The following is a 21,150-nucleotide window of genomic DNA, read 5'->3' as shown; positions in this document are numbered from 1 at the left end:
ATTGAAGTTTCAGCACATATATGTTTGTGAAAAATATTGGCTACAGCTGTGACTTGGTTATTTTTTACTACATGCCAGATTTATCATCTGCTCGATAATGTAGCTGTAGTACGGTTTAGATTACTGTAAGATGCCTTGATGAGACTTTTAATGCGATGTATGGCATCACACCAAACTAAAAATGAGGGAACAAACACCTGTTTCTTTGTTCCATATTTTGTTAACATCTCCATAATGAGAGCCATGAGGCATCCCAATTAACTCCTTCCGTTATTTCTGCAGGGGAGCTCAAATTGACAAAGATTAAAGAATTAATAATTCCTAAAATGAATAGGTTTGAGGCAACATGTGCCAACTGGTTAAACATCAGTGATTATGTGTGGAATGCACCTGTAGGTAATTAAAATACTCTACAGTGAGTCAAGCTCTAGAGATCAGTGGGAAATACATTAACCACCAATCTTTCACAGATGGCCACTTAAGTAAAGAATGAATAATCACCCTGCTTTTAAGCAATCATTATTTATATAAAATAGCAATATTTTTCTAATTTGAATACATAACATTTTTTTTTTCACACAAGTAGCCTATTTACGACTAAAAATATATGGATAAAATGTAATTTATTTCCCATTGTTGAAAAGCCCAGACTCTTGATGATTGTGGTTAAAAAAGTTTTATTCATTATTGATTGAATGTATTTTCCAGTAAAATTTCAACCACATCTCTCCTGTATGATAAAAAAACAAAACAGAACAAAATAAATCAATAAGATCCCAAATAAAATGTTAAAGTTTGTGAAAAAGTCAAGAAGTAGGTGAGCATGAAGAATACATTTTGCATTAAAATACCCCCAAAATAAGAAGTATCAACACTGTTATAGCAGAAACACAAAGACTCTCAAAGACCAGGTTTCTCTCTTAACTAATCAAAATTATCATCCTTATCGGTGAGAATATCCGTCATTAGAATATGCTTCAGCAATGTGTAAAACACCAGTTCAATTAACTCTTCAAAATCTCACAGCGGTATAAATGGTAAATGTCTCACTTTAACTTTACAAATCTTTTACTGCTTATAAAATACTGCTTTCACACGAGGCCATAAAGGACCGCAGTGCTCTGTGCCTAATAAAACACATCAAGAAAATGGAAAGAAAAAGCCAGAGAAATACAAGTTTCGATGGCCACACAGTGTGTCATGTTTCGCGGTACAATGGCAGTGTGCAGGGGAAGGCTGAATAGAGCTGGAAGCCATGTTCTGAAAGCCTGCAGTGATGAGAGCCCTGAAAGGTCAGCTTGACCCCAGAAGCCGATCAATGATATCTCCACAAACATCATCTCATGAGGAGCCTTGTTGCACAGTGTGTCTATAAGACAGAACAGCCTATGTTTGGATCTTGTAGCTGATCTGCTTTATTTTCTTTGTTTGTTCTATTAACAGAAAACAACTTAAAAGGATAGTTCACCAAAAAAGAAAAAAGTGTCATCATTTATTCACCCTCATGTTGTTCCAAACCTGCATGACTTCCTTCTGTGAATATCAATGTTTTTGTTAATACAATGAAAGTCAATGGGGTCCAAAGTCACATTATATTCATTATATGGACAAAAATGGAGCGACATGAGGGTGAGTAAATGATGATAATTTTCATTTTTGGGTGAACTACTTGGCCCACATACATTTATTTACAAATTTTGCACTGATTGAGGGGGGCAATTTGTTGAATGGATTTTAAATTAATTAAATATAGAGTCACACTTTTAGCATTATCAAATTAGCCAGATATGACAGGGGATATGTAAAAAAACTCAATGATGGGCATTTGGATTTGGTGGAAATCTCTGGATATTCCATGCAGGCCTAATTGTAGGTGAACGAATCATTAGCAAAGTATCATAATAAGTCCCTTTTTGTTACAGCACCACCATTCAAGAATAATTTCTCATAATGCATACTCAATGGCTTCACCTTAATGAGACTTTTTGTGTTTGTGTTGGGGACAAACTAGCTTATTTGCCCATAACTGAGGTCAAATTTTTCCTTCTTCCTGGGAGAGCTCACAATGAAGTGGCAATCAAAACATGTGGCGGCTCGCTCCCAGGTCTCCGATGAGGTATGGTGCCTGAAACGAGGCGTAGCAGCTATGCAAGGTCCATGAGGTGGGAAATCACAGAGCAAGATTATCAACAAGTTCATTTCAGCTATGTTCTACCAATCGACAACAAATCAAATGTATCCCTCACTCAGTTTCAGATTTACATCAGAGTATTTACACTATCGACAGGTCGTTAAATGAGCTGATATGTTTCTTCAATATGCAGTGATGGAGAGAAATAAGCAAAGTTGTTTACAGGGCACTGGATCCATCTTAATGAGTAAGATCTTGCTCATTAGCTTACTTTAACTCTTTTCTAGTAAGTATAAGGTAAAGGAACTTACAGAAATGCTGTATTTGTCATATCATAGAACACATCTGTGCAAAAATAACAAAACATCTCTGTGAGCTAATCCTTGTAAAGAAAATCAAGTTAGAGACAACATTGCCGAACACTGATATGAACTAAAATATTGCACACTCAGACAGAAGTAAACAGGTTTATAATATTGGCACAGCGCGAGTGTCGAATCAGACACGTGACTTTTCTTTTTTGTTTTTTTTAATTCATGACATAAACGAACACTTTCCCCCCCAAAAGAGTCCCACAGGCTTGTTATTGCAGCACATTTTCCCCCTTTTTTAAAATGTTTCGTCTTTCTTTAGAAAATAGTTTTATTGGTGGCTATTCACTGAGAAGAGTTTTCGAGTGCATTTTGGCAGTACGGTGCGTCTGTTGCGGGCGGGCAGACAGACATAGGGGCAGACGGCAGGTGAACGGGAGGTCCGTGCGTTACATGTGACGCGTGCCGCTCCGTCAAGATGGTCACATGCCAGAGGCTCCCAGGCCCATGCTGGCCGCGTGGCTCATGCACGGCAGCGTCTGCACAGCTTTGGGGAAGTCATGTGTGACGATCCGCCCGTTCTCCCCACCGCTACCATTCCCACTCATCCTGGTCAGCGTGGAGCAGCGCATGGCGTCGTTGATGGATTGCTGGGATGGAGATACAACAGCGTTAGACAGGAAAATGGAAATGTTTGAAAGATGCTCAATTTTAGTAGGATGATGATTTAAGCATCTGCCTAATGGAGTATGCACATAAAATGTTTTGTCATGTGATGACTGGATAATTAGTTAGACAACATTTGTGAGGTCTATGCCAACAGATTTCCATCTTTTGGCTTTCCTGACTTAACTGATCAGCATGATGGCCTGGAGGGCGCGACACAACGATTTTAGCAAAGCAAAAAGATGAAACCCCAATGAAACTTTTCTGATAATTATGCATTTCAGGAAACAATCCAATATTAGCCATATTGCTTCAATAAATAACAATAGTAGCACTCTATTCCACTTGAAAACCTACCAATTCCATAACATACTGTAGGCTCATTGAAAAAATGTACATCTACCTACATTTTTGCAAAACTCATACCTATACATACAATTAACTTCTGTTAAAATGAACCCCAGACAGCAACATAAGGGGCTTTCGCACCGGAGGAACCTTTTCAAAGTTCCTAGAACTATTGGCAGAAGAACCCGGATTTTGGCGTGAACTAGGAACGATTTTAGTGATCCTTTTGGAGGAACTAATTTAGCTCCTATTTCAGAGTAGGGTCTAATCCATCACTAGGACTACCAGTGACTTTAGTGTACGCTGATTGGCCGAACCCACGCGAAACACCATTTAAAAAAAAAGCTGTGTAAACTCACAGATTATAGCCTATATTTACTCCACAAACTAACTCTACGATCATGGAAAACTGATAGATGGGCCTCTTAACCTTTACACTAAAGAGATAATCCAACGCAACTTTGAGGGGAGCAAAGTTAGCAACACTGGACATCAACCACACGGCATATGCTAATAACTTTTCATATACTGTCTACTTTCTATGTATAACAGTTATGTCTAATAACGTATTAGAAAGGACTGTTAGACAGATCATAAACTAATGAACAAGGAGAATGCGAGCACTGTGTGGCTCTGGCTGGCCGGCATTCTCAGCGCCATCAAAATAAAGGTCTGCCGCGCCGTCGAAATAAAAGTCACAACAACAAGCACGGCTTACGTCACTTCAGAGTTCTTACTGGCGGTGCGAATGCAACCAGGAAAACGTTCCTAAGGGAACCACCCTGGTGGCTAGTTCCTAGAACTAAGTTCCTAGAACCACTTGTTGCGAAAGCCCCTTTAGTGTCGGCCCAGATCCGGCCCACATCTGGGCCGTGTGGAATCCATGTGTACCAGATGTGAGCCGGATCTGGGCCGACACTATGTTGCAGTCTGGGACACTACTGGCAGTAATACCACTTTTATTCCTTTTTAAACATATTATACAGTGGCAGATTATCGATTAATGTTATGACCTCAAAACACTTTTTACCAAAGTGCATGATTTGTAAACTAATATTGTTTTATGTTTGCATCACATAATGAGCTCCATATGGGTTTTTTGAAGGTAATAAACTGGCTTGGTCGCTCACCTGGTACAGCATTGCTCTTGCGATGCGGAGCACTCGGGTACGAGTCCCGTGAAACAATAAAAGAGCTCAAAGACATGTAGAAGCAAGATAAAATGACATGGTTGCTTCAGCAAATGCGATTTTATCTCTCGTTTGCTATTGTTAACACTCGGTTAGGTTTAGTATAGGTGCCACACTATTTTCAAACGCGATAGACCATTAACCTTTTAGCACCATAATAAAACATGGCCAGATTCACATTCATCTGTTTCGAACAAAACTGAATGTTTTTAGCGCCACTCACTGGACATTTCACTTTGAAAGTGTTGCAAAACGTGCAAGCAGCGACGTAATATCATTTTGCAGAAATGTCGCCACAGGCACGTTGTTTCCCATGAGCCTGTGTTGCAATTCCATGCTGTGCTACATATAACTGTACTGGGCACTCTGTTTAAAATTATGTTCAATATGTAAACGACCCTTATTTGCATTAAAGATGTGTTGTGGGCTAATGCTGTTGTGTTGTCAATTTTTAATTGCTTTGCTGCTGTCGTTGCATTGTGCCCCCAAGGACCACCGTATTTAGGCCCTCAAAACCAAAGCTGACACTGTAAAGCATCTCTGACTTGTGGGTAGACAATAAACAGTCTTGATAGGCGTGTAACACGAGCTTAATTTGCTACGGTGGTGGGGAAGTGAGAAATGTCATCGTTTTATTGCTGCTGTTGTGAAGAGCAATCCGCTATTGTAGTCACAGCCAGTGGGCCTGAAACCAAGGCTAATGATGTGTCCCTTTAAATCGCGTTTTTCCAATCTAGGAATGATTTCATTGCCCTACACTTCAACGCGTTGGGGGATGAAGCTATACGCCTGATGCAGACTAATTAGTTTGCCCATAATGACTCAGATTCCAGCTCGCCTAATATGAAAAATGGACAGCTGTGAAATGTGACTCCTGTCAATTGAATTAACAAAGCAAATCTATATTAATCTGTGCTATTATAGCATTACACGAGTGTGTAATACCCAGCTAAACTTGCTACAAATCCTACTTTGGGTAATTGCCTGTCATAAAGATACTTATTACAAAAATCACACTGAGGTATCTGTATATTCAACGAGTTGCGTTCAGCAAGGACCTTTTTTTTTTTTTGCAATGGTGCTTCTTTGATTTGTCAGTTTGGCCTGAATAAAATAAATGATTACCTGATAGATACTTTTAATGAACTATGCATTAGCAAAAGTACATTAGGTAAGATCTGACTTGGGTCTTAATGTATGAAGGAGCACACAAGCTGAATGAAGCATAATCATAAATCTAGACTGACTATTTTCAGAGTCATGATGGAAAACAGAGACCTGCAGTGTCTCCGGGGAACACTTGCTCTGTTTCATGAATGAACAGAGACACGATGCATATAAACAAAGCTCTAGTCTATGGACAGAGAGGCTAGCAGCCAACGGGAAACTGAGGGGAGCAGGAAATAGAGGGAGATAAAGAGATAAAGAGAGATTAGATTAGATTAGAAGTATTAAATAGGGCTGTCAAGATAAATGTTGTCTGCATGTTTGTATACGCCAACAATTAAAAATAAATGATAAAAAAACCAAATAAATTAAACATAACTAAAAACATTTTTTTTTTAAATATTAAAATTAAGTAAAAAAAAATCCAATTAAATAAGAATGAATAAAATAGAGATATTTCCCAGCAAATATTGATATATGCAATTAATTTTGATTAATATTATTAAATAGAATTATCAATTACTTTTTTATCAATTTTTTTTTTTACATGTTTTGACAGCCCTAGTTTTAAAACAACAGTGTAAGAGAAACAGAAAAAGAAGAGGTTGTGGAAAAAAGGATGATATTGAAAGTGGGCAGCAGAAGCTTTGATTCTGGTGACGGTTAGATGGGGGGGCAGCTTAGGCTGCTATGTGGGCAGAATGTGGCCTAGTTTTCCGCGGTACTTGAGGGTTCCTACCCCAGAGTGCTTTATATCTTAACAGTGTCGGGACCGTACAGGCCGTAACTCTGCAGCTCAGTGTAGCTGCTGTCTAAGGCGGTGCAGTGAAAGGCCTGAGTGGCCCGCGCAGACACCTTCATTCTGCGGGACTCTGTTCTGGACTTGTAGCAGAACTCCACCAGGGCCACCAGCATGGCCAGACCCAGACCACCGATCAGAATGTAGAAGACCCCAGCCACATTGCTGAGGCTAAGAGCACTGGTCTTGTCCTACAGGAGAAGGAACAGCGTCTTAGATGAGAGTTACTGTATTACACCGTTAACAAATTCACATGGACAAAGACAATACAAGCATTCCTGTAAATGACATATACACTTTTATGCATTCATCACCAAACATCTAAACATAGACATTGAATATAAAAGCTAAAATAAGAACTGTCTAGAACAATGTTGCAAGTTTGCTTAAAATGTTTCCTGCTCAGACATGACCTGAGTATATAATATCATTAATATAATAATATAAAGATTTAGTTTCTGTTTTGACTGATATCTTGCATTATTGCTAAATGATGCACAAATCAATAATAATATTAATTATGAAACATCCTATTATATTAGTAACTAATATAAATATATTATTATATTAAAATAAATACTATTATAATATTAACTAGTAAATAATTCAATAAATGTTAATACTATTTATGTTAATATAATCTAAACAACATAACTAATAATAATAAATTATATAGGTTAAACATCTTAAAATATATAAAACATAAATCTTAAAACATGGCACAAATTGTCATTTAGGCCTTAGGAACATGCATTCATGCAGTAACAGTCTGTGTTCACCTTTGACTAATTTAATATTTATTTATCCCACTAGTTAGCATCTCCATAAATTACAATCTTTTAAAACATACACACACACACACACAGTATAACAGCTGCAAATGTTTATATTAGTGATTGGCACCCATGCAGCCCAGGCCATGAATCTAAGGAGATTTGGATATGTAGCTGTTCAAAGGTGATATATTTCCTTTATAAGGACAATAACAATCTAAGGAGCTTAACTGGTGTGGAACCGGTTCTCTAAGAAAGGCAGGTAACACTTTACAATAAGGTTTCATTTGTAACATTAGTTAACTAACATGATCAATACATTTTTTACAGTATTTAATAATCTTTGTTCATGTTAGTTAATAAAAAATACAGCTTGCTCATTGTCATGTTAATTCACAGTGCATTAAGTAATGTAAAATCAAATTTTGATTTTAATAATGTATTAATAAATGTTGAAATTAACATTAACAAAGATGAATAAATGTTGTAGAAGTGCAGTTCCTTATTAGTTCACGTTAACTAATGTAGCTAACTAATGTTAACTAATGAAACCTTATTGTAAAGTGTTACCGAAAGGCAATCTAAGGGAGGTGTGATGTGGTGTATGTGTGTGCCATGCAGGTGGGTTTGGTGCGGTGGGGGTGTGTGGTGGCCGGGGCCTATGACAGCACAGACAGCTGTCCACTGGGTTTGCATCCAAATACATGCACACTCCAAGGGCAGACAGAAGGAAGAACACAGAGGCTGAGAACCACAAGGGGGCTTGACTCTTACGGATGATCAGAGTCTCTCTCCAGAGCTCCATTCAGACCACCAGGCTATTTTAAACAAAGTGTGTGTATCATAGTGAGTCATCCAGTCTATAATAATGGCCTTTTCACCTCACGACTCCAGGAGCTAGACATACTATTACTTACAATTGAATTAATAATATAAAAATCCTATTAAATATTATAATTTTCAAATACAACATTTCCCTGACTTATTCAAAAAATGGGAAGAAACCTGTCAGCATAAAAAAACAACAAAGGAATATGCTTACAATTTAATCTAATTTGTAAGTTATTACATATACACAAATTTGTCATTTCTGACAGGACAAAAATAATGGTCGGAAATGCACACTAACATACTACTCTTAAAACATCTTCATTATCACTGTTTTTACTGTATTTTTGAACAAATAAATGCAGCCTTGGAGCGTAAGAGACTTCTTTAAAAACATTTTTCATTCTTTCCAACACCAATCTTTTGATCGGTAATGGATAACACTGCAGGGTGCAAACTGTAATACCACAAAGAAATGCACACAACTTGACTTTCCATTTCCATTTCCAGTGTGAACAAGAAAAAAAAGAAAAAAAGAAGAAGCTGTTTTTGATATTTTTTGACCTGACTGTCAAAAGGTAAGATGCTTTTACACAAAATACAATTATGCAAAATGGCAGTGTCTACTACCAAATTGGTAACTGGACACCAGTCACATGCATAAGGAAGAGGACACAATTTTGTATACTTCAGTACTAGCATGTCTATTTTTTTGCTTGCTAGTTTAAACCTGTAAATTGTAAATTAAATTGTAAATTAAACCTGTAAAACACAAGTGTTTTGAAAGTCATTGAAAATACCAGCAGTTTCAATTTAAATCATGCCTAAAATATTTTCAAAAGCCTTTTAATTTGCCCTCTGCCAGCCCAAATGAAAGAATACAACTCTGGAGAGAGAGTAAGAGCCGCCCATGTCCAGATTCCTTACTGAACCTTCTGAAAGGGTTCTGGGAAGGCTAAACTGAGGGGAACAGAGCAGGACCAAATGTGTGAACTGACCTTTCTTCCGGAGTCCTTGCTTCCACACTCCCCCTTATCGTACCACCATTTGTTTTTCAGTTTGTCTAAGACGGCTTGCTCACTGAGTTTCAACACCGCTAGGTTAACTGGGATTCTTCAACCAGGGAAATAACATAAATAACATTATCCATGTTATTTTATGTTATTCAGCACACATTAAACACATACCCATCAATATCAACTCAACTGTTGTGTGTGTTTTTTTATTTTTTTTTATTGACTGCACACATATCAGAAACATGTTGGTAGTTCATAGTAAAAGTGATATGGGTTAATACTCCATCTAGCGATGCTTCCTTGCTCCCTGCTGCAAGATGTGCATTATTATATCACTTTGGGTAACCGGCAGACCGCAAACACTCCATCTGGAATAACTTGAATGTGGTTGGCTATTATTGACTACTTGCCATGATATGCCATAATTTGATCAAAACTTTACTTGCTATTAATCAAACAAAATTTGCTAGAAGTAAGCTCAATTTAGATCATATTGTTTTCGTCTAGAGTGTTTGGTCGGCGTGAGTTGCCGGTTACCCCCCATGGTAGTGGTGGTTTTACCCGTTGGGTTTGTCACATTGGGGCTGACCTTGGAATCACCTCCTCCGCTGCCACACTCTCCCTTGTCGTACCACCATTTGTTTTTCAATTTGTCCAACAGGCCTTGTTCATTCAGTTTTAACACTGCCAGGTTTACTGGGTTTCTTGAAACGATAATGAAATAATATTTTGGTCAGTGTCAGCCCAGATAAACCATTTCAGAGACAGTGTGATGGGAGAACAGACTCAAACTGGTTTGAACACAACAGCCACTGCTCTATGTAGGTTGAAATGTTAAATGCATGGCAATTGCAGTGGTTTTGCCCTGAGTCTGTATATAAAGTATGTTAACATGTGTTTTAATGGAGAACAATGCTTTTGTTAGTGGCCTTTGAGAAAGACAGGTTTTATAAAGCACAAGAATAAGACTTCTTCAGACAGAGGAGAAGAAAAAAGATGTCCTTGGTTTTTGCTGTCTGCATTTGGTTCTTCCATTTTAGGGAACTGTAACAATGTGAATCTAAAACAACAGACTAAAGACATTAGGCAAATTCTTAAAGTGATAGTTCATCCCAAATTAAAATTCTGTCATCATTTCTCACCCTCAGACCAAACTGTTTCTATCCTTTTCTTTCTTTTTTTCTGTTGAATACAAACATAATACTTTTTCATGAAATTGCTTATTCCAGTGAAAGTGAATGGTGACCAAGGGCTGTCAAACTATAAAAACAAAAAAAAGGGCCATAACAGTGGTAACAATGTATATATTTGTGAGTAATATATATATATGTACACAGTATGTGTGTAATATATGTCAAGCGTAGCGTTAGTTCTGGCAGGTCACGTTAGTCAAGCTCGCATCAGCTGACTCTCAGCTGATCCACATCTACCTATAGGAATACGACGCCTATCACCGTATACATATATAAACTCCTTCAGTATTATCAAGAGCTATCGCGTTTCTCAGAAGCTAATTACCCTCCTCCATCCCCAGCTCCTCCTCTAGAAAATGTCAAGATTCATCAGGCTCAAATTGTCAAAGAATGTTTGGGAGAGAGCATGAAGAATCATTTTCACATATAAATTGGCACTTCTGAGTCCTTAAATTCATTGAAAGACTGTGGGATGTGCTGCAGTAGACTTTACAGAGTGCTTGATTCTTGCATTGTCAATACAAGATCTTGAGCAAAAATTGATGCACCTCTTGATGGAAATAGCATCACAATATTTATTTCAATCAAGAGGTGCATCAATTTTTGGTCAAGATCTTGTTACTACGATTGGCTAGCTCATTTCACAAACAATGCAATGCACCATATTTTAAAATACACAAATGTAAAGTAAATATAAGATGTGAGAGCTGCAGCTGATAAGTTTATAAGTATGGACTACTTTTATGGTGCTTTTTGTCATTTTTGGAGCTGGGTCACCATTCGCTTTCATGGTTTGGAAAGGAGCAGCATGAACATTCTGCTAATCTTCTCTTTTTGTGTTTCATAGTAGCAAGACCATTATACATAACATGACAGAGTAGATGATGATAAAAATAAAATTTTTGATTTTAACCCCCCCGTCCCCCATGACTGATATCAGGAACCACATCTGAAGCGTGTGTCTCTCTTTTCATCTTCTCCTTCATCCTCAGGTCTTAAACACCCCTTACAGTTCAAAGGCACAAATATACATCTCCTCACGACCCACAGAATCGGCTGGCCGATCTGCATTGTGAGCAAATGTCGTCTGCAGCTCTGCCTGTATAGGGAGTGATTCTTTGGCTTGATAAAACCCAGGAATTCTTTCTAATCCCAGAAGTACCAGAAAGAAAGAAGTCAGAGAGTGTCTCAGGAATGAGAAACAAAAAGCTACATTCAGTTTGATGATCATTTGCTTCAGGAGGTGGCAGTGCTTTGGGTGAGATGATTTCATTGACTAAACTCAAAGAATGGCACAGATGAATAGAGATAAAAGGGCGCACACATCAATCTTTAGGGCTGTCACATCTTGACTAAAACAAACTGATTTAAGGTGTCAGTTTAAGATAAGACAAGGAAAATGTGGAACAGCTGTCAAAATGCACCAAAACAACTGATTATTCCATCAGTCAGTAAACCCATAAAACACAGTTAACCTATAAAACACAAAGTGAAGTACAAGGTAAAACAAGTTCAAAAGATCACTTAACATATGTGTTATGAAATTGATCATTAAAGCAAGATGAGACTAGCAGACCATAACATATAAAATAGTAAGGTGTAAAAATGATCCCTATTAAAGCCTTTGATCAGAATAATTCAGTCGCAATGTTGAATTTAAAAATTAAAAACATTTATTCATTCTTCTAACTACATTTTAACAATTATGTAAGCAGTTTTAAATATTTCTCAATTTGAAAAATGATTTTTAATTAAAATCTCAATGAAAAAGTCATTGCATTTTTCGCATATTAGAGGATTAATTTGAATTAATATATATATATATATTTTTAAAGATTAATAGACGTAAAAAAACAAAAGCAGTTTTTGCACCTAACAAGATCTGATCACTATGGAACTTTGTTTCCGCTACTGAATAAAAAATACAAAAAGGTAATTGTGACATTTAATGTCACAATTCTGCCTTTTTTTTCTCAGAATTGCGTGATATAAACTTGCAATTCAAGTTATAAAGTCAGAATTGTGAGATAAAAAGTCGAAATCATCTTTTAAATTGTTTTATTCTGAGGCGTAAACAAGCTTCCATAGATCTGTGCCAGATGTCTATAAATAATACAATTGGTTAAAATGCAAAATTCAGTAAAGATACACAGGAGCATTATTACATTTTGACAACTGCACCACATGGTTAGTTCAGCAAATCACAAACAATCTAAATGCTCAATTCAGTGTTTATTGATTTTAACAGAGAGAGCAAAATCTCCCATTGTCTTTCACATGTTGAAATAATGCAGTAGGTTCCCATATAGAATCTACCGGCTCATGTAAACGCGTCAGTAAGGGAGTTGCTCTCTCTCAAAATCAGATATACACCGCACAGCTGGTAACTCAACAGACAGAGAAACACATTTATGAATCCATTTCCGAGCCTCTTTCACTCTTGCTGTCAATGTAATGGCAAGCTAGTATTACATTTAATTTGAGTCCTGCTCTAGGTGGCAAGATGGAAGTCATTTACATCTTGTATCTGATGTCTCTCTCTTTCCCACTCCATCCACCCTCTATGTTCGCTTTGCTATAAGGTGACCCAAAAAATGTCTGTACAATTGCTATGAGGTCGTTTCCCCAAGGAGCTTATCTTATTAGAGAGAAATGGAGTTATTGAGGTTATTTCAACAGCTCCAAATTGCCCTTGCGAGGCCCTTTGCACTGCAATGAATGTAATATCATGTGGGCCATGGTGTATTAGTCAGATGGGTACATTCAAGCACAATAAATGTGACGTTAATGATGGTGGTGTACAATTGAAATAACAACTGTTCACCTTATATTGCAGAGAATATAAAAGAAACATGTTAATGTCGACATTCATCTTTAGAAGTGGCTTGCATAAGAATAACAACTGATTGCCCAATTTCTTTCATGCATAAGTCACTCTGTGAGAACAGAGCTTTCGTAATTCGGAATGAATCCAGTAGACCTATAGCTTCAAAGAGCCTGTCGTGAATAATGTCTGTGGTGTCTCAATGGGCTCTGCCGAGCGGCGCTGCTGTTTAATGAAAGGACGGCGAACACACGTGTTCCCTTTCAAGGGAACTCGCGTTGCGTCGAGTTTGACGCTATGGGAACGCTTTGCGTGATGACGTCTTGAAGCACATGTAAAATCAGTCCAATGGTGTGGCGGAACGTCAGAGGCGGGTGACGTCACGTACCAGGAAGCTATAAAAGCCGGCCCGAAACAGAAAACGAAAGCTTTCTGAGTCTTCAGTTGCGCTCTGTGTGAAATCTGTCTGTATATTTGGTGTTGGCTGTCTATTGAGTGGCCAGAAGATAGGCAGGACGTTCGTTCGAAAAGTAAGCTCGACGAACGCTTCCTGCCATCTCGTGCGCAGCCCCAGCGCAGGAGCCTGCCGTTTTTCCCCGATCTCCACACCGAGGTGTCGAGATCGTGGGCGAAACCAGTGTCTCACAGAGTTTATACACCACAAACATCTCACTACTCCTCAATATCTAAATATAAAGAGTATGGTTATGGGGAGATGCCGAAGGTGGAAGAGACGCTTGCGGGCTATCTCTCTCCAGCAACGGCATCTTCTCTGAAAGCTCCTACACTTCCCTCTAAGCCAGTTAAAGTAACATCTTCCCTGGTTCATAAATCGTATGCAGCCGCTGGTCAAGCTGCAGCGTGTCTGCATACGATGTCCATTTTACAAGCCTATCAGGCTGAATTATTGGGGGATTTGGAGGAGGGCGGGGGAATTGGACCTGACACTGTGGCCGAACTTCGCAGAGCCACAGATTTGTCTCTCAGGGCCACCAAGGAGACCGCTAAATCTATCGGGCGGTCTATGGCAGCCCTGGTGGCCACTGAGAGGCATCTGTGGCTCAATCTAAGTGATATCAAGGATAAAGAAAAGCATGTTCTCTTAGATGCTCCGGTCTCCACTGTTGGTCTGTTTGGTGATGCAGTTAGTGTTGCGGTAGCAAAATCACAAGAAGCCGCTAAGCAAGCTGCTGCTCTCCAGAAACTTCTCCCCCGCCGTTCTTTCTATGAGGCTGCTGAGCGGGAGCAGCCTCACTCCTCTAGAAAGAGCGCTGAGCACCGCGCCACTCAGAAACAGAGCGTTTCCTCCCGTGCTCCCCCACAAAAATCTCGGGGACACGGAGGGCGCTCTCAAACCCAGCAGTCTTCGAGGGGTAAAACGGATCTGCGGACCGTTATTACCGCCAAGAAGGCTGCTGGGAAAAAGTCCTGATGTCTGAGGGCTCAGGACAAATGAGGGTAGTCCCCCCGAAGCAGAGCGGTTAACACCTCTTTTCACGGTGCCCGTCTCTCTTCGGTGCCCTCAGGGGACCGTTCTGCCAACCCTGCCGCCTCCGGCGTTACAGGGCGCAGCGGTCTCCGGCGAGCACATATCTCAAGGTCCACCCGGAAACGTAGTGGCCTCGGGATGCCCGCCCCCTCTGAGGAGGGTGCTAGAGCAGTCTGTTTGGTCGTTCCCTGCCGGTGCGCCGTTACAGGGCGACGAACCGACTGCTCAACAGCAGGAGAAAAATACGGTGCCGTCTCTCTTCGGTGCCCTCAGGGGACCGTTCTGCCAACCCTGCCGCCTCCGGCGTTACAGGGCGCAGCGGTCTCCGGCGAGCACATATCTCAAGGTCCACCCGGAAACGTAGTGGCCTCGGGATGCCCGCCCCCTCTGAGGAGGGTGCTAGAGCAGTCTGTTTGGTCGTTCCCTGCCGGTGCGCCGTTACAGGGCGACGAACCGACTACTCAACAGCAACAAAATCCAGAAACCAGTCTCGAGAGACTGGTACCTCTAGTAGAATCTTTGACAGCGTGGAAGCTACTGTCAAATGTTTCTCGTTGGGTCCTGCAGACCGTGGAAAAAGGGTATTAGATACAATTCTAGTAACGCCCACCGCGGTTTATGGGGGTCCTGCCCACAATGGTGGGCCCCGAGCAGGTTCTGGTTATGGAACAGGAAGTAAACACTCTGTTAGAGAAAGGGGCCATAGAATATGTACCTCCCTCCAACAGGGAAACCGGGTTTTACAGCCGGTACTTCATAGTTCCAAAGTAGGACGGGGGATTGCGTCCCATTTTAGGTCTTCGAGTTGTCATGCAGCTCAAGTTCAAAATGTTAACATTGAGACAATCGTGCCACAGATTAGTCCGAGGACTGGTTTGTCACGATAGACCTCAAGGACGCATATTTCCATCCGTCCGTGTCATTGGAAGTTCCTGAGGTTTGCTTTCGGGGGCAAAGCATACCAATATCGAGTTCTTCCATTCGGCCTGGCTTTATCACCCCGCACTTTCACCAAATGCGTGGATGCAGCTCTGGCGCCTCTGCGCCTCCGGGGTATTCGCATCACGAACTACATCGACGATTGGTTGATTTTAGCTCAGTCGCATTAGATGGCGGTTCAACATCGAGATGTTGTTCTCGCCCATATGAAAGAGTTGGGGTTACGGCTGAACGCCAAGAAAAGTGTGCTTCTCTATTTTAGAGGACCACTTTTTTAGGCGTGGTTTGGGATTCAGTGTCGATGCAGGCACGCCTGTCATCGCCACGCTTCGATCCTGGCAGCTGTGAGAAGTGTAAAGCTAGGCCAGCTACTCACTGTCAAACAGTTCCAGAGACTGTTGGGTCTCATGGCAGCAGCTTCCAACGGGATACCTTTTGGACTGCTGCACATGAGGCCCCTGCAGTGGTGGCTCAGGACCAGAGGGTTTTTCCCCGAGGGGCAACCCATTTCGCACAATCAAGGTCACGCGGTGATGCCTACGTGCCTTGGTTATGTGGAAGAAACCTTGGTTCCTGTCCCAGGGCCCAGTGCTGGGAGCTCCTTGTCGTCGCAAACTGCTAACGACGGATGCTTCCCTCACGGGTTGGGGAGCGATCCTGAGGGTCGCTCATCTCAAGGTCTGTGGGAAGACCATCATCGTTCCTGGCATTCTATAGCCTAGAGATGTTAGCTGTCTTCCGGGCTCTGAGGAGCTTTATCACAGGTCTCAGGGGACACCATGTGTAGTACATACGGACAACACGTCGGTAGTCGCCTATATCAAGGGGGTTTGCGCTGACACGCCATATCCTCTTGTGGTCCCAGGGGAAGTTGCTGTCACTCAAGGCAGCCTACATCCCCGGGGTCCAGAATATAGGAGCAGACACTCTGTCGAGACAGGGGCCGAGGCCCGGGGAATGGTGGCTCCACCCCCGAGGTGGTGGAGCTGATATGGAAATTATAAGTGGGTCTGTTTGCGTCTCGAGAGACGTCTCACTGTCCACTTTGGTTCTCCCTCACGCATCCAGCTCCTTTGGACTGGATGCTATGGTGCAGACGTGGCCGAGGCTACGTCTGTACGCTTTTCCCCCAGTTGCTCTGCTCCCGGGAGTTCTGGAGAGAGTTCGCAGGGACCGGGTTTGCCTGCTTCTTATAGCCCCGCGCTGGCCGGGCAGAGTATGGTTTCCCGATCTTGTGTCGCTCCTCGACGGGCCTCCTCTGGAGCTACCCGTCAGGAGGGACCTTCTGTCCCAGGCGGAGGGCTCGATATTTCACCCCCGCCCAGAACTGTGGAACCTGTGGGCTTGGCCTCTGAGGGGGCCCAGCTCATAGAGTCAGGTCTCTCAACTGAGGTTGTTGAGACCATTCTACAGTCCAGAGCTCCCTCCACGAGGAAACTTTATGCTGAACTGGAGAGTATTCACCTCTTTGTGTAGTGACCGTCGGTTGGATCCAGTCAACTGCCCAATTGGTACAGTTCTGGAGTTCCTGCAGGACCGGTTCACTGCAGGTCTGACCCCGTCCACTTTAAAGGTTTATGTGGCGGCCGTAGGTGCTTACCACAGTCCTTTGGGTGGAATGTCTGTGGGGAAAGACCCCTTTGGTATCTCGTTTCCCTCGTGGCACTTGGAGGTCCTCCTCCCTTTCGAAATCGGACCAGGAGGCTAATAATTTGCTTTGCCCTGTTCGGGCGTTAGACGCGTATGTCCACAGAGCTGCCCTGTGGCGTAAAAGTGACATTTGCTCCCCTAACAAGGGAGGTCCAGTGTCTAAGCAAAGGATGAGCAGTGGGTGGTTGAGACTATCTCACTTGCTTATGAGGCGGCTGGACAGCCTTCTCCTTTGGCTGTCCGGTCGCACTCTACGAGGAGTATGGCGGCCTCTAAGGCCCTTATATCAGGAGTTTCGTTACAGGACGTTTGTGATGCGGCAGGCTGGTCCTCACCGCACACTTTCGTCAGGTTCTACTCTCTGGATCTAGACTCTGCTCCAGGGTCTCATGTTTTGTCTTCCTAGTGCTGCTCACCAGATTTCACACAGGACAGACATTTGTAGCTATGGAGGCGTTGGTATAGACGTTCCCATAGCGTCAAACTCGACGCAACGCGAGTTCCCTTGAAAGGGAACGCCTCGGTTACGACTGTAACCTCGGTTCCCTGAAGAGGGAACGAGCGTTGCGTCACCTTGCCATATCTCCTTCATGCCTGTCAACACGACTTCAGACTTTACGAAGCTTTCGTTTTCTGTTTCGGGCCGGCTTTTATAGCTTCCTGGTACGTGACGTCACCCGCCTCTGACGTTCCGCCACACCATTGGACTGATTTTACATGTGCTTCAAGACGTCATCACGCAAAGCGTTCCCATAGCGTCAAACTCGACGCAACGCTCGTTCCCTCTTCAGGGAACCGAGGTTACAGTCGTAACCGAGGCGTTTCCTAAAGAGCTTCTGAAGAGGGCGCGTCATTTTTCTGCCGTTTCTTATGCAAGCACTTCTGGTGGAGTGTGTTGAAAACCCCTTCAAGCAACATGAGGTAGAGGCGGGATTTTGAACAGCTCCACACACATATGTACACCCACACAACAGGATGTTCTGTTATAGCAGAGGCTGCTTAGCACAGTACTTCTACCCTCGCCCTTGGTTCAAATGATCATGTATAACGTCATTAAAAAGGCCTTCAAAAGAGAAACCAGATGAGTTCACTGAAGCCACACCAATTTGGTAAAAACCTCCACCTTATTCACAAACCACCTGGAATCCAGGCACAAAATGTGCTTTTTTTGGTTTTGTTTTTTTTGCGCTGTGCCGCGAGTATTAAATTAAGTCACTGACATTCTCAGCACAACCCTGTTGTTTTGCTATGAATGTGTCTTATTTGCAAAACTCAGCAATATTTTCCTGCAATCATGTCAGCAAAAAAAAAAAAAAAAAAAAAATCATCAAATGATGGAGAAGAGCACATATAGTTCCACATATAGATTAGGCAGTGTACTCAAGCACACTTGGCATTTTAAAGAGCTGATTTAGGTGCCTGGACTGCAGTGAGGGAGTGATGCTATACCGTTTCAGTAAAGTATAGCAGATTGCATTAGTTTGCTGAGTCCGTCATAATCTATTCAGAACTGGCTTGCAAAATTGGGAATTGCAACATGCAAATATCTATTTATTTATTTGGCTATGTTTGTGCTGTGACATGATTGGCATACTTATTTTAATGAATTCCCGTCTCTTTTCTCTTTTGTTTTTTATTTAACTAGTAGATGATGTAAACTTAGATGTAAAAGTTAGCTAAGGTGAACATTACCCATTTAGTACTGTATCCAGCCTCTACCACAACTGAACCACCATCTGAAGTTATTTTCATAATGGTCAAATACAGTCAGCATACAGTGGACAGCTGGCTTTACCTGAGAGCTGATCCTTTGGGGGTGGCGATGCCGTAGCCTTTGGAGTCCAGGTTCCCTCCGACCTTCATAGTGTCACAGGGTTTGCGCTGCTCGATGTACTCGTTCATGGTAGACTCCAGCAGATAGGCATACTTCCCCTTGGACTTCCTCACTCGTATAACTCCTTCATCTGTGGTTTTCACAAACACTGAGGGGTCTGCTGATTTCATATAGGACCACATCTTCTCAAAGACCGCAATCTTTGACCTCTAAAAGAGGAAAGAAAGTGAAATATTATGCATTTGCACACTGTAAAAAGTGGTAACGTGTTTTGCACTTGTTTTAAAATTGTTTTGAATTACCTCTAATGTAATATAGCTGTTTGTGAATGTAAAAATCAAAAAAGTTTCAGAGATCAAAGTGCATGATGAAATGGAGTTATCATTTCCCAAAAGAACGAACCGAACTGCCTGAAAGAGTCTTTCCTAAACAAACCTACATAGGTTTGTAGCAAATTAGCATAATGCCAGTCTATGATCTTCAATGAGCCGCTCTCAAACACTGCAGTTGTAGCTGAGGTCTGGAAGTGTGTTGTCAACATGTTGAGAAGATGCTGTTTTCTGCGCTGCGAAAGCAAAGCAATGCATGCATTTCAAAAGGATGAGGACTCGGGCTCATATAGATATGATAAAACTGATGCTAGCGTTACTGTTCGTATCATTGTGTACTGAAGCGCTGAGGAAGCCTCTGGAGCTGAAGTTCACTACGTGCTGTGAGTAGTAGACCAATCACAACATACTGGGCCATCTGACCAATCAGAACAGCGTAGGCTCTCAGAAAGGAGGGGTTTAGGGAGACTGAATCTTCAAACTGACCGTTTTCAGACTCTTTGAGAAATGAGGTGATGCGCAATGTATATTGTATATGTGTTTTTCGACCTTGGATGCATGTAAAACTCTTGTAGGGCACCTCCAAAACAAAATTAGGAACCTTTAAAATAGCATGATAGGGTCACTTAAAATTTCAGTTATGCAGAATAATATCTTTGACTTAAATAAACATTTTTAGGTTAATATTTTTTAGGTTAACATTTCCCCTCATTCATGGCACCTCTCACCCTAAAAAACTCCTTGGTGGAGCCGGCGTCTAGAGTCCCATAAGCAATCTCAGTCTGTTTGGCCAGATCCTCTGCACTCTCGATGGGGGACACCATCCTCTCCACTGTGAGAAAAGCAGCTAGGTTGGCTGTGTATGAGGAGATGATGATTAAAGTGAAGAACCACCACACACCACCCACGATACGGCCAGAGAGAGACCTGTGGAAACATACACGTATATGTGAATGCAAATATCCTCAATAACTTTTAGTACACTTGAAATGCCATGTTTAAAATGTGTCTTTGTATTATAAAACTAAAAACCAAACCAATTATTTTAGAGAAACATAAAAACATACACACAATTGGTTTCAAATTATATATATTTTTTTGACAATTTCTTGTTCTCAGATGTTAGTGTAACATGGCCATAGTTAATGTAAATATTTAGCAAATTTAAAAATGAATATACAATTTTCAAACTGTACATATAATGCTGTGGTGCCTAAATTCACTTCTAACATTTAAAATGATTGATTTTAAAGTGTTTTATTTTTAATTGACAATACCATTCAAAAGTTTGGGGTCAGTACATTTTTTTTGAATGTTTTTGAAAGAAGTCACTTATGCTCACCAAGGCTGCATTTATTTAATCAAAAATACAGTAAAAACAGTAATATTGTCAAATATTATTACAATTTAAAATAACTGTTTTCTGTTTTCATATATCAGTGATATCAACGTTGATAAAACTTGAATGGTAGTGCGCATAGACAAAACATTACAGAAAATTAACATCAGTCATGATCAGTTATCAGTCAACAAGAACATAATTATCGGTTTATGAGTATCAGACAGAATTTCACTCAGGAACTGAATATTTTGTATCTGTGCTGCTAAATAATTCAGAGAAACTAATGGAAATCACATGCTCAAATGGAGATCCATTATGAGT

At 41.1% G+C, this 21,150-nt stretch overlaps 1 protein-coding gene across 3 annotated transcripts in view; it reads right to left on the bottom strand.

Moving 5' to 3' along the window:
- Positions 1-660: 660 nt before the first annotated feature.
- The window catches only part of gria1a (glutamate receptor, ionotropic, AMPA 1a), a 79,221-nt gene continuing 58,731 nt past the window's right edge, over positions 661-21,150 (bottom strand). The window contains exons 12-16 of one of the 3 annotated variants that reach the window (XM_084132541.1): positions 20,216-20,414; positions 19,120-19,367; positions 9,212-9,326; positions 6,669-6,803; positions 661-3,092 (exon numbers count right to left, since the gene is read on the bottom strand). In XM_084132541.1, the coding sequence (XP_083988667.1) occupies positions 2,925-3,092; positions 6,669-6,803; positions 9,212-9,326; positions 19,120-19,367; positions 20,216-20,414 (865 nt within the window). In that variant the 3' untranslated portion in view covers positions 661-2,924. Of the gene's footprint in view, positions 3,093-6,668; positions 6,804-9,211; positions 9,327-9,790; positions 9,934-19,119; positions 19,368-20,215; positions 20,415-21,150 lie in introns of all 3 variants that reach the window. The other 2 variants (XM_084132540.1, XR_014608681.1) reach the window with 2 other exon arrangements.

The sequence above is a fragment of the Abramis brama genome (assembly GCF_963993115.1).
Source record: "Abramis brama genome assembly, chromosome: 13".
Classification (NCBI taxonomy): domain Eukaryota; kingdom Metazoa; phylum Chordata; class Actinopteri; order Cypriniformes; family Leuciscidae; genus Abramis; species Abramis brama.
Note: the sequence above shows the minus strand (reverse complement) of the source record. Positions and strands in the feature narration are given on the sequence as shown.